Source organism: Crotalus tigris, unplaced genomic scaffold, assembly GCF_016545835.1.
Source record: "Crotalus tigris isolate CLP2741 ecotype Arizona unplaced genomic scaffold, ASM1654583v1 scf7180000017599.838750, whole genome shotgun sequence".
NCBI classification, from domain to species: domain Eukaryota; kingdom Metazoa; phylum Chordata; class Lepidosauria; order Squamata; family Viperidae; genus Crotalus; species Crotalus tigris.
Genome location: NW_024096503.1, coordinates 334220 through 348778, shown reverse-complemented (window position 1 = coordinate 348778; position 14559 = coordinate 334220). Strand labels below are relative to the sequence as shown.

Here is a 14559-nt window from a genome sequence, read left to right as displayed (position 1 = left end):
TCACTACCTAGGGAGCATGAGATCTTCCAACATCCTTATTCTTGGGTATCCCACAGATAAAACCCCAGGAGCGCAGAGAGAAATCTCTGTACCGGTTCCATCAGTTTTGGAAAACTTGCAAAAAAACAACAACACAAAACACCTTAAATAACTGCCAGTGTTGATTTTGATTCTTCTGGTTACAAAATAATAATAATAATAATAATAATAATAATAATAATAATAATAATAATAATAATAATAATAATAATAATATAAAGTTGGAAGGAACCTTGGAGGTCATCTAGTCCAACCCCCAGCTCAGGCAGAAAACTCTATACCATTTCAGACAAATGGCTGTCCAGTCTCTTCTTAAAAACTTCCAGTGTTGGAGCATTCACCGCTTCTGGAGGCAGGTTATTCCACTGGTTAATTGTTCTAACTGTCAGGAAGTTTCTCCTTAGTTCTAGGTTGCTTCTCTCCCTGATTAGTTTCCATCTGTTGCTTCTTGTCCTGCCTTCAGGCGCCTTGGAGAATAGCTTGACTCCCTCTTCTTTGGGGCAGCCCCTGAGAGATTGGAACACTGCTATCATGTCCCCCTTGTGCGTTTGACGGTGGTACCATTCCTGAAAACCTCCTGGCTTTGTTGCTATAGCCTACTTTCCATTTACCCATCCACCCCAAAAGGGATGGATGGGCCTGATCTCCCTTTCAAGGTAGCTGGGAAAGCAGATAATAATAAAACCTGGCAATGGCTAAGAGCAGGAAAATTGAAGAAAGAGACCGAGGGATTAATTCTGGCTGCACAAGACCAAGCCTTAAGGACAAATGCATATAAAGTCAAAATTGAGAAGACAGCAACAGACAGTAAGTGTCGCCTATGCAAAGAAGCTGAAGAAACAGTGGACCACCTGGTAAGCTGTTGCAAGAAGATTGCACAGACTGACTACAAGCAGTGGCATGACAAAGTAGCAACAATGGTGCATTGGAGGATCTGCAAAAAATATCATTTGCCTGTAAGCAAAAACTGGTGGGATCATAAAATAGAGAAAGTCATAGAAAATGATAAATTAAACTGCTCTGGGACTTCAGAATTCAAACAGACAAGCACCTGCAACATAACACCCCAGACTTAACAATTGTCGATAAGAAAGACAAAAAAGTCTGGATAGTGGACGTGGCAGTGCCTGGTGATAGCAGAATAGAAGAGAAAGAACTGGAGAAGATAACAAAATACAAAGACCTACAAATAGAAATAGAAAGACTGTGCAAAAGCAAGCAAGGGTAGTACCAATAGTCATAGGCTCCTTGGGTGCAATCCCAAAACAACTGGAGCACCACTTGAACACAATTGGCATTGACAAATTCGCTATTAGTCAATTGCAAAAGGCGGCCTTATTAGGAACTGCTTCCATCCTGCGACGATATCTGTAATACCATCAAAAATCCACATCTGCCTATCCCAGGTCCTGGGTAAGGACTCGATAGGTAGACAAAATACCAAATCCAGTCTGAACATCTGGCTGACTGTGCGATGATTGAGAATAATAATAATAATAATAAAGTTGGAAGGGACCTTGGAGGTCATCTAGTCCAACCCCCTGCTCAGGCAGGAAACCCTATACCATTTCAGACAAATGGCTATCCAGTCTCTTCTTAAAAACCTCCAGTGTTGGAGCATTCACCGCTTCTGGAGGCAGGTTATTCCACTGGTTAATTGTTCTAACTGTCAGGAAGTTTCTCCTTAGTTCTAGGTTGCTTCTCTCCCTGATTAGTTTCCATCTGTTGCTTCTTGTCCTGCCTTCAGGCGCCTTGGAGAATAGCTTGACTCCCTCTTCTTTGGGGCAGCCCCTGAGAGATTGGAACACTGCTATCATGTCCCCCTTGTGCGTTTGACGGTGGTACCATTCCTGAAAACCTCCTGGCTTTGTTGCTATAGCCTACTTTCCATTTACCCATCCACCCCAAAAGGGATGGATGGGCCTGATCTCCCTTTCAAGGTAGACATTATGTCAAGAGCTCCTGTTGCCTGTCGGGTCCTGAGTAGACCATATGGCTGGAGATCTGGGCTCTCCCTTGTGGAGAAGATCACAACAGCACTACAGTTCTGTGCAGTGGTGATGTTACCTGGTGTGGTGATGAGAACAATCAAGCTGAGAGAGCACCGAGGACTTCTAAGTGGCAACCTTTTCATGACTGAACTTTGCTCCTGAGTCTAAGTCCAGAAGTTTGGGGTAACTCCCAACTCCCAGAATTCCTCACTGGCCAACAATGATCATTGTGAAAATTTTGGTGAAAGGAAATTTACACTCTGTGAGGGCAGAGAAAGATGATTTTATTTATTTATCGAGTGTTTAGAGATGCCTACCTCCATGCAAGACTTTGGTGAAGGATGCTTCAAGACTGAACCGCAACAGCCTGGCACATGCAACAAACCAGCATTGTGTTGCTGGAATTGGATATGTCTAGTTCAGGGGTAGGCAACCTTGGCTCTTTTATGACTTGTGGACTTCAACTCCCAGAATTCCTGAGCCAGCCATGCTGAGGGGAAAGGGAGGAGTTTCCAAGCTGAGCCATTCTGGCTCAGGAATTCTGGGAGTTGACATCCTCAAGTCATAAAAGAGCCAAGGTTGCCTACCCCGGTCTAGTTTAATGAAGAGAAGGATGAGGGGGAATATGATAGCAGTCTTCCAGTATCTCAGGGGCTACCCCAAAGAAGAGGCAGGACAAGAAGCACCAGAAGGCAGGACAAGAAGCAAAGCACCAGAAGGCAGGACAAGAAGCAACGGATGGAAATTCATCAAGGAGAGTGAGAACAATTAACCAGTGGAACAACCTGCCTCCAGACGTGTTGAATGCTTCAACGCTGGAAGTTTTTAAGAAGAGACTGGACAGCCATTTGTCCGAAATGGTATAGAACAGTGATGGCGAACCTTTTAGAGACCGAGTGCCCAAACTGCAGCCCAAAATCCACTTATGTAGTCGGGTGCCAGGCGGGTGTGGCCCATTGGATAGGTGTGGCCAATTGGGTGGGCATGGCCCATTGGTTGGGTGTGGCTGCGGTGGTAACAGCAGACTGGGTGGGACTAAAAAGTTCAATCAATCAGTTCCAACTTTTGCGAGATCTCCCCTCCCCCAGAAGTTGAAATTGATTGATTGATCCTTTTTTTTTTTTTTTTTTGCACACGGTGGCGGAGGCCCAAAGTGAGAAGGTTTTATAAAACCCAGCTGAAGGCCTAGGACTGGGGCAACGGTGCGTGTGCTCACAGAGAGGGCTCTGAGTGCCGTCTGTGGGCACGCGTGCCATAGGTTCGCCACCACGGGTATAGGGTTTCCTGCCTGAAGCAGGACTAGATGACCTCCCAGGTACCTTCCAACACTATCATCATCATCATCATCATCCAGAACCCATCCACCAATCCTTGCACTGTATCTAATATTCTTCATCCATGCCTGACTTTTTCTAGCAGTGGGAATCCCTACAGATCAATACAAATTCAGAGAAATAAAATTAAACCTATTTTTTTCCTTTTCCAGGTGATGGTACAGTATCTATGAATAGCTGCATTATCGTATGGTAATCCTTCCAGCCAAGTTTTGAACTAACCTGTTGGCTTGCTTTGCAGAATACGTGAAACCATAAAACAGGCTAGCTTTGAATCACTTGATAAACCACACACACACACACACACACACACACACACACACAGCTCCCCCCAAAAGTAACCAAGATTAACATTATACAACTTTTTACAATGTTGTGTGAATGCCACTGCAACCTTTAACAGTCCTGGTTAAAAATGATATGTAAACATAACCAATGTGTATGAAATAAGTAGGGAAGGGAAGGCTAGCAAGTAGGTGTGGCTTCCAAAATCTAAATCTAGCATGCTGATAAAGATGAAGGCTGAATTTCCTACGACAGGGTTCTTCAAACTTGACCCTTTTATAACTTGTGGACTTCAACTCCCAGAATTCCTCAGCCAGACAGGCCAACTTTGAAGACCCCTGAATTAGAGAGTGCTGACTCATGCACAAGGCAATCTATACTCTGATTGGTTGCTGTGGGTATGAAGGGGGCATTTCCCATTTCCCGCCTTTTTTTCCTTTGTGTTCTGTATACTGTTTGATTTATCTCAGACACTCTGGCTGAGGAATTCTGAGAGTTGAAGTCCAAAAGTCATAAAAGGGCCAAGTTTGAAGACCCCTAGTCCTAGACAATTCCAGCCTTGAACCACTTTATCAATGGGAAATATTATTCTATCGATTATTTCTCTAATCGTATGAGCAAGGACGTAATAGTATTTTAATAGACACATATAAGCAGACACCACGATTCAGAGACAAATCTGGCCGTGGTGGTTTTGCAAAAGGCCTTTTGGCTGTGAAAACTGTAAAACTGGAAGCACAATTAGACAAAACAAATGGCGCAAGAGACAGACAGGGAATGGCAGAAGACACAAAAGCCCGGAGAAAGAAAGAAAGAAAGAAAGAAAGGAGAGAGGGAGGGAGGGAGGGAGAGAGAGAGAAAGAGAGAGAGAGAGAGGGAAAAAAAAAGCCAGGGCAGGAACAGCAACAGAAGATAAGCCAAAAATTTTTGGGATGGAAAAGGAATATACAACCAATGAAACAGAGAGGAACGAAAACACACAGGAACTAACTTTCAAGGTCAAGCTCAGGGTCACTGAGTGGACTGCTGAGGCCAGAATCTGCAGAAAACAGTAAAACAAAAAGAAAAACAAAAAAAATATATATACACTTGTATAAAAGAAATGCTACTCAACCAAGAAGAAACAAAAACGAAACCAACAACAGTAACAAAAAAAAGGCAACACAAAATTTAAGAGGAAATGAAAGGATCTTTTTTTTTTCTTCTCCCTTCAGGGAATAGGACAGCATGCAGGAAAATGTTTTTCCTTGTTTTCGTTGAGGCTCATGTTTTATGTGCTGGATGCACTCCTAGCGCAACGGTATCAGGTCTTTTTAATAAACATGAGGATGTCTGTATTTATATCTGGTTATTAAAATAGAGAAAGACATTCAGCAAACAACCTTGGAAGGCAGCTTCCCCCATCCTTCTCTCCTATCTCCTCCAGAACAGTTGAAATGTGCTGAGGTGGGGGTTTTTTTTGGTTTTTTTTTTAACTTTTTAAGATAGATTTGCTTTAGAAAGATGCATTTCGTTCTGCTGATGGAGTACTCTTATTTTCATACATGAATATTATGCACAGGCAAAAATATATGTAAATACATATACCGCATACCACATATGTATGCAAGTGAGAAGTATGCATGTAAAAAAACAACCCCAGACTCTCGCAGAATAACTGAAAACGAAGACAAAGCTAGTAGAAAGGTTATGTAAATATTGAGTGAAAATATCAAAACTGGAAGACACGCAAATTAAACATACAAATAAAAATGGTGGATTCTCTGTGCTCTAGAACTAGCACTAAGTTGTCACACCATTTACATTTGGAAGAGAATACGCTCCGACTAACTCAATGGAACCTCAACAGATCCATATAGGATTGTCCTGTAAAAGTCCTTTGCATGTGCTTGGGACCGGTTTTTCAGAGTCGTGCAAGATGCTACCACTTTTCCTATTTTTTAAAAAAAATAATAAAATAAAAACTTGTCTTCTCACTGTTATTCCCAAGATCCTAGATTTATCCTACCGCACCTCTTAAGACCCACAAAGATCTTTATCGTGCAGTCATTGTGCTTTGTTATGAAAATTCCTGCGGCTTTCTTTATTCTTATTTATTGCCAAAGCCTGACTTTGTCTCTGCATTAGTATCCAAGATGGCTAAAGAAATTCAGAATATTAGAAAATCCATATGATTATAATAAAAACCAATGGAGTTCACATCTGTTAATACCCCAATTTGCTTCTATCTCCTTGCCCAAAATAAAAAAAATGAACAGAAATTCTTGACACAACTTCAAAGGTAGCGTTTGGGACTGTGTATAACAGTGTATAACAACCACAATCGAAAACTGTCCCCCTGGCCACACCAGGCTTCCTTCCGACCCTCTGCATCGCTTCTTTTTTTTCCTCCAGTCTTGAAATTTGGACTGCAAAATTCAGAACTTAAATCATTTTTTTTTTAGTCTATGCTTCACAGGTGGGGTGGCTTTTTTAATCGCAAGCCACAAAGCTGGGCTATTTTTCTAAACTGAGAGAGAGAGAGAGAGAGAGAGAGAGAGAGAGAGAGAGAGAGAGAGAGAGAGAGAGAGAGAGAGAGAGAGAGGATACATAGAGGTAGATTTTGACTTACAACCATTCATTTTGCAACCGTTTGAAGTTACAACGGCATTGAAAAACGTGACTTACAACTGGTTTCTTGCAATTAAGATTGTTGCAGCATCCCCAGGGCTATGTGATAAAAAATTTCAACACCTGGCAATGGGCAGGTATTTATAATGGTTGCAGGGGGGGGGGGCATGTGATCACCACTTATGACCTTCCCAGCTGGCTTCTGACAGGCAAAGCCAATGGGGCAAGGTGGGATCACCTAACACTGCAATGTTTCATTTAACAACTGTGGCAAAAAAGGTTGTAAAAGCAGATGTATCTCACTTAACAACCACTTTGCTTAGCAATGGAAAGTCTTCTGCCAACTGCGGTTGTAAGTCAAGGACTGCCTGTGCCTCCCTTTTACCTGGTCAAGTAGTCTCTCAGTGAAAAATCCAGAAGTAATTTCCCCCCAGAATTAATCAAGAATATATTGCCAAAATGTATTCTATTTTCCTGAAACATCCTGAACATTTTGAACGGCTTCCCTCCACCTCCAGAGAGGGGATAAAGGGGATGAAGCAAAGAAAGGCAGATAAAATAGTTTGGAGATAATAGAGCACCTTGATCAAGGGTGGATAATAACTAGACCCCAGCAACTGCCATTTAGCGCTCTTCAGAAGACCCCACCCTCTCCATGCATGAAAATTGGGAGTTTTAAGCCTTTGGCTTTAAGGTCCAATTATAAAATTTGGGGCAGCAAAAAAAGCATCTGCTCCCAAACTGAAATTCTCACTTTGTACCAAACTCAGTTTATTAAATGGGATTTAGTTCAGGTTAAAAAAGATTTACCGTATTTTCTGACGTATAAGACGACTCGGCATATAAGACGACCCCCTACTTCGGAGACGATTTGCATGCTTTAGAAAGTCGTCTTATATGCCGGAAAATACGGTATTTAGTCGAATGATATTTTAAAAACATTAAAATAATGTTATTCTTGAATCACAGTTATCCTAATCCTGCCGTAAAGAAGGTGGAATTCTCCTTTGCAAACACGAGCTGTATGGTGCTTCATCTCCAGATATTTGGGCCCTGGGTTTTTTAAGTTCTGCCAGAGAAAAAGAGACACTTTCCCCCTCCCTCCTGCTATTTGAGTTTTGGCCAAACCCGGCTTAAATACGGTCGAATATTTGTTTGCGATCCAACGTGCCTAAAACAATATCACTGAATAAACCTACAGCTGAGCTCCTGCATTTCACCTCTCATTCTGGATAGCCAAAGCCCAAAATTAACCATCTTCTAGGGTAGCCCCAGACCAACATCCTTTGGTCTAAATGTCAGTTCCTAATCTAGAAATGTCCATTAAAAAAATGGAAGAGGCAGGGAAGGGAGGGGGGAAAAAAAGGGGAAAGAAGAGAAAAAGTAAGCGTGAAACCCCAGAGGGGCCATTTTACACTGGCAGGGAGTATTCAGGAAGGCGCAGTTTTGCAACCAGTGGCTGTGGAATAACTTTCCCTCAGAGAGGGATAGATCAGCTGCAAAAGAGATCCTCTTGCGCGGTCTTGAAGGACAATAGGAGCTTAGACTTTCCTTTGTCACGCTGGGGAGTGGCAAAGCACAACAATCATTTGCAGCCTGGTTGGGCACAAAGCTGGAGGAGCTGGTCCCAGGAGTCAAAAGAAGCAGTTTAGGAAAGAATGCCAGGCTCTGGGAAAAGATCTGGTGATACCTGAGCTGCCTTGGGACGATGACTTTGTTGACCTGTTGACCGTGCTTATGCTATATGAAGTTGTGCTTTATCTAACCCAGTGGTTCTCAACCTTTCTAATGCCGTGACCCCATCATACAGTTCCCCATGTTGTGGTGACCCCCAAGTGGGTGTGGCCACCAATAAGAGGGAGTAGGTCAGCTAGGGAAAAGGGAACAAAATGGTGGACAGCATGGTTTGGCGACCCCCATGAAATGGTCGTTCGACCCCAAATGGGGTCCCGACCGACAGGTTGAGAACCACTGATCTAACCCTAAGCCTCTGACATTGCCTTGGCTTAAATTTCCACTTGTCAGGAGGGAGGGAAGGAAGGAAGGAAAACATACAAAGAAGGAAGGAACAAAAGGAAGGTTACATAGATAGAAGAAAGAGGGAGAGGGAAGAAGGAATGAAACAAAAGAAAGGAAGGAAGGAAGGAAGGAAGGAAGTAAGGAAGGAAGGAAGGAAGGAAGGAAGGAAAAGATACAAGGAAGGAAGGAACAAAAGAAAAGTTACATAAATAGAAGAAAGAGAGAGAGGGGAAGAAGGAATGAAACAAAAGAAAGGGAGGAAGGAAGGAAAGAAAAGATACAAGGAACGAAGGAAAAGATACAAGGAAGGAAGGAACATAAGGAAGATTACACAGATAGAAGAAAGAGGGAGAGGGGAAGAAGGAATGAAGCAAAAGAAAGAAAGGAAGGAAGGAAGGAAGGAAGGAAAAGAAAGATACAAGGAAGGAAGGAAGGATACACAGAAGAAAGAGGGAGGGAGGGAAGGAGAAACGAAACAGAAGAGAAGGAGGGAGGGCACACTTCCTTTGCAGGGGGGGGGGGGAAGGCCTGGTCCCAAAACAAGAGGGAGCTTTGTTTTGACACCAAAATTAAATCACCGTGCTCCAAAAACGAGGCGGGAATTCTTGGGTTATTTGGAGCTTCAGACAAAACAGCAACTGCGGAGGCTGAACAAGGCAAAGTTGGATTCTCTGCTCTCCTTCCCTCCGGAAAATCCAGGGGAGCCCATCCCACCAATCCAGTTCTGTCTTTTGGAGTGTTAGAGGACCCTCTCCTCTCTTTCCCTGAACTACCGTGTGCCTGGAATTAAACCTGCCTGGAATTAAACCGCCCACCATCTTCCAAGACCCCTATCCACACACTACAGTACTTTACTTGCAACCAGCTGTTTGCGTGGAAACATCCCGGACATCGCTTTGATTTTAGAAGGGACACGCAGGTGTGCAAAGAAGCAGGTCACCTTCCATTCATGCAAAAGCGGAAACGCTGCTTCTCCCAGGGAGTCCCCACAGCTGTTTGGTGAAACGTTCTACAGGTGGTCCTCGGCTTACAACCCTTCATTTAGCGACCGTTCAAAGTTACAGCGGCACTGAAAAAAAAGGGACTTTTGACTGTTTTTCACACAGTTTTTTTTTCCCCACACCGTTGCAGCAATCCCCATTGGTCACGCAATCAAAATTCGGGCACTCGGCTACTGGCGTATATGTTGGACAGCTGCAGCATCCTGGGGGGGGGGGGTGTCACGTGATCACCCCCTGCAGCCTTCCCACCAGCTTCTGACAAGCAAAAGTCGCTAGGGGAAGTCGGGTTCGCTGAACGACCGCATGATTCGCTTAAGAACGGTGGCAAAAAAAAAACGGTTGCGAAATGGATCCAAACTCACTTAACTGCTGCCTTGCTTAGCAACGGAAATTTTGGGCTCCGTTGCGGTTGTAAATCGAGGACTACCTGTAGTGAAAAAATATTACAAAAAACATTCCCCTTTTTTCCCTCTTCAACGTAAGCATGGGCAAGTAAGAAAGCTTCTTATAAAATCCTTTTCAGCGGTTAAAAATGAGTTAAAAGCTTTTAAAGAGGGCCCCCATTTTAAATCAATTGAAACGGGCATTGTTCTAAATCAATGTTATTAGTTAATCACCTAAAGCTCCTTCTCTGCTAAGCAAAGCTAAATTCTCTTTATTCTACCAACAAAGTCACAAAAAATGTGCAGATTTCACCCCCTAGTCTAATTTATTCAGCATGATGAATTATGCCGGTCCATTGGCCCACCAAAAGCTTTATCCAGCTATTTCAGAATTCCAAGACTGTCTTGAAGAAAACGGGCTGAATAGTAGGTTGGTTTACATATAGTAATGGCCAAAATTGTGGAAACCTTTTGGGAAAAGTGTACAGTAGAAATGCCACCTTTGGTTAAGTTTCCACCCATTTTTCTTCTAATTTCTTTACAACTGTAGCCTTGTTCACTTAATAATACTATTTCACATCGCTTTCTGGGCAACCGGTCAACTCTTTGCACCATTGCTTTAATTTTATTATGTTTTACAAACTCACTCAATGAAAGAACACAAAAAAACCCCCAACCAACTTGATAGCGATCACATAACACACTGACAAATGTCCTCCTCTCAGCTTCAATACAGTACCATCAATCACTGGATCCTACTGTGATCTGATTGGCTCCTTTCCAAAACAAGATGACACCCGATTGGCTCTCTAAAGACTCAGGTTCATTGGCTACAATCAGATGAAGGAAAGCTACCTGACATCAACCTAAGCAAGTTGTGCTTCCTTTATCTGGTTATTTGGCTGTAACTTTTCATAGAATACAGTACAGATAACTGAACAAACTTTGTTGCATTACATTCTTGATTAAATTATCTTTCCATTGATATATAAGTTTATGGTACTACTCAAAAAAAAAAGTGGTGTTATTAGCCATCAAACCTCAAAAATACACTTTCCTCAAAAAGCTTTCCACAATTTTGGCCACTACTGTAAAGCCAAATGATACCGCCCATCTCTCACCTGATAATAAAAGCAGACATACGTGTCTTTGCAAACAGAACTTTGCAAGGGCACAGGGTGGTGTCATGCAGCCGTCTAGGAAGATAGGAAGGGTGGCATGAAGCCGGTTACCTGGCGTCTGGAAGTTGATGCGTCGCATCTCCACGGGATCTTTCGGGTGGTGAGGGGCGATCTCGGCGTTATTCAGTAAGCACTTGATCCGGGGCTCCGATTCTTTGCGTTTGCTGGAGGGAGAAAACAGGAGGAGGCGGGAAAGGAACAGGTGAGTCAAGAGAAAGGGATCAAGTGCCAACCGCTATCGCGCGCAGCTGAAAACCTGCAGTGTTTAATCAGGCAAACATTGATCAACAAAGAGGATCAGGGGACTGGAGGCTAAAACATACAAGGAACGGTTGCTGGAATTGGGCATGTCTAGTTTAATGAAGAGAAGGACAAGGGGGGACATGATAGCAGTCTTCCAGTATCTCAGGGGCTGCCCCAAAGAAGAGGGAGTCAAGCTATTCTCCAAAGCACCTGAGGGCAGGACAAGAAGCAATGGATGGAAACTAACCAAGGAGAGAAGCAGCCTAGAACTAAGGAGAAACTTCCTGACAGTCAGAACAATTAACCAGTGGAACAACCTGCCTCCAGAAGCAGTGAATGCTCCAACACTAGAAGTTTTTTAAAAAGAGACTGGACAGCCATTTGTCCGAAATGGTGTAGGGTTTCCTGCCTGAGCAGGGGGTTGGACTAGATGACCTCCAAGGTCCCTTCCAACTTTATCATTATTATTATTAATTGGGTATGTCTAGTCTAGTCTAATGAAGACCAGGGGTGACATGATAGCAGTCTTCCAGTATCTCAGGGGCTGCACCAAAGAAGAGGGAGTCAAGCTGTTCTCCAAAGCACCTGAAGGCAGGAGAAGAAGCAATGGATGGAAACTGATCAAGGAGAGAAGCAACCTAGAACTAAGGAGAAACTTCCTGACAGTGAGAACAATTAACCAGTGGAACAACCTGCCTCCAGAAGCAGTGAATGCTCCAACACTGGATGTTTTTAAGAAGAGACTAGACAGCCATTTGTCTGAAATGGTATAGGGTTTCCTGCCTGAGCAGGAGGTTGGACTAGATGACCTCCAGGCTCCCTTCCAACTTTGTTATTATTATTATTAACTTCAGGCAAATAAATACTTGTGATCTTTTTTGAAGTGATTTACTCATTCCAGGAGAAGGGGGAATAATACATTAAAACTAGAAACTGCGCTTGACTTTCTCACGGCCGAGGACCTGCAAATTAAGCCTTTTCAGTACAGGTGATCCTCAACTGGAATGGAAGCGTAAAACGGGTTGCCCAGGTAAATTTGGAGAACATGAGGTTAAGCTCTATATACAGTACAGATGTGATGAGTGCTATCAGCTGCCTCAGGTCTCCTTCTGGCAATTATTAGCATTTGAGGGGCTGCCACAAAGAAGAGGGGGTCACGTTATTCACCAAAGCACCAGAGGGCAGGACAAGAAACAATGGTTGGAAACTGATCAAAGAGAGAAGCAACGTGGAATTAAGGAGAAATTTTATGACAGTGAGGACAATTAACCAGTGGAACAGTTTTCCACCAGAAATCGTGGGTGCTCCATCACTGGAGATTTTTAAGAGACTGGACAGTCACTTGTCTGAGATGGTATAGGTTCTCCTGTTCGAGCAGGGGGCTGGACTAGAAGACCTCCAAGGTCCCTTCCAGCTCTATTCTATTCTGTCTTTTGCCTATTTCGGAGTTAAAAAGAACCGTGGTGGTGCACTGGTTAGAATGCGGTATTGCAAGCTAATCCTGCCGACTGCCAGCAGTTCGATTTTCACTGGCTCAAAGTTGACTCCGCCTTCCATCCTTCTGAGGTCGGTAAAAGGAGAAGCCAGACTGGGCAATATGCTGATATTTGTAAACTGTTCAGAGAAGGCCGTAAAGTTTAAGTGCTATTGCTAAAACTGGCTTGCATTTGTACAGCTGGCAATAGATTAGTAAGCTACAATACCTTGTCTCTTCCACTTTTATTTTCTCCCATTTGCAGGAGTATTCCTGACTTTCAACTGCATCAAAGATTTAAAAAACTCTTAAAAAAAAACCCCTCTTACCTGTCTGGCTTGCTGTCCAGGAAAGCATTAAAAAAAAAAAGGGGGGGGGGGAGAAAGGAAAAATAGAAGACATATATTAGACAGTAGCTGCGAAATTCTCGGTTATCTTTAAACCTCCGTAAGAGCTCAGGAATCTTCCAAGATCAAAGCTGATGATCACGTTTGGAAGTTCAGACTTCTAGATATATTTTTGGTCTGTATCAGTTTTCCCCAACTAGATATCTTCCAGCTGTTTGGGGTTAGAGCTCTCTCCTGCCCCCACTCCCCCCAATAGTTATCATGCTTAGAGAGCACCAGGTTGGAAAAATCTGAGTTTAGGGTCAGCGATTTCATTATATATATATATATATATATATATATATATATATATATATATATATATATATATATAAAATGAAAGAAAAAGGAAGAAACAGCCAAGACCACACACTGCTGCTCAAGGCACGAAGCTGAAAGCACCAGCCTGAAGATGACGAATGGGACTTCGTCGAAACGTCACCAAGACACTTCCAATTTTACGTGGGAGAAAACCCGAACAACCAAAGACCTACATATATATATCCCGCCTTTATTATTTTTATAAATAACTCAGTGGTTCTCAACCTTTTTAATGCCGCGACCCCCTAACTGGTCGTAAGTCGAGGACTACTCAACCGGTCGTAAGTCGAGGACTATTCAACTGGTGCAGCACCGTTTGCAGAATGGGACTTTTGGCGGGCTCAGCAAGGCAGAGACAGCCTGGACAATTCCTATTGGCTTTTGAAAGCCAATAGAAGTAGACTCTATTCAAGAGCGTCTATTCTATTGGCTTTCAAAAGCGAATAGAATAAAAGGGAGTAGCACAGCTAAGGAAAAGGAGGAAAAAAATGGCAGACTGCGTTGTTTGGCGACCCCCGTGAAATGGTCGTTCGACCCCAAATGGGATCCCGACCCACAGGTTGAGAACCACTGAAATAACTTAAGGTGGCAGACATACCGAATACTCCTTCCTCCTCCTACTCCCCCCCCCACTGTCAACAACCCCGTAAGGTGGTCTGGATTGAGAGAGGGACCTGGCCAAAGTCACCCAGACAGCTTTGATGCCTAAGGCGGGAGTAGAACTCAGCATCTCCTGGTGATTGGCCCAAAGTCACCCAACTGGCTTTCATTCCTAAGGCGGGACTAGAACTCATCATCTCCTGGGGATTGGCCCAAAGTCACCAACTGGCTTTCATGTCTAAAGTGGGACTAGAACTCACTGACTCCTGGTGATTGGCCAGTACCTAAATCACTTAATCAAACTGGGTCCCAGGGTTAGATTATTTTGCCCCAGGAGACAAAATCCTTCCAGGAAAAAAAAAATCTGTTTTAAAAAGAAAAAGGAACAGCCCAACCCAAGGAAGAAGATCCTCACAAACCAAAGAAATGGACACCCCCACTTACTTCTTGTACAGGAGGATTGCAATAACAATGCAGATAATAAAGACTACAGCTAAAACCGGTCCAATCACCCAGATCAACCCCTCCTCTCCTTCAATCTTGGGCTGGGGGTCAGAGCTGTCCATCTGGATGGGGTCAGAGAAGGGACTGGCAGCGTACAGCTGAAACAGAAGTCAAGTACAGCAAGCGGGTAAGGCAGAGGTGAGGAACTATGGCTCCTTCATGACTTGTGGACTTCAACTCCCAGAATT

General features: G+C 43.4%; 1 protein-coding gene across 18 annotated transcripts in view; it reads right to left on the bottom strand.

Moving 5' to 3' along the window:
- The window catches only part of PTPRS (protein tyrosine phosphatase receptor type S), a 344929-nt gene that overhangs the window by 62828 nt on the left and 267542 nt on the right, over window positions 1–14559 (bottom strand). For 13 of the 18 annotated variants that reach the window (XM_039366958.1, XM_039366982.1, XM_039366949.1 and 10 more), the window contains 4 exons: window positions 14312–14469; window positions 12890–12901; window positions 10895–11007; window positions 4641–4688 (listed from right to left, as the gene is read on the bottom strand). In XM_039366958.1, the coding sequence (XP_039222892.1) occupies window positions 4641–4688; window positions 10895–11007; window positions 12890–12901; window positions 14312–14469 (331 nt within the window). The remainder of the gene's footprint in view (window positions 1–4640; window positions 4689–10894; window positions 11008–12889; window positions 12902–14311; window positions 14470–14559) is intronic. The other 5 variants (XM_039367021.1, XM_039367049.1, XM_039367066.1 and 2 more) reach the window with 1 other exon arrangement.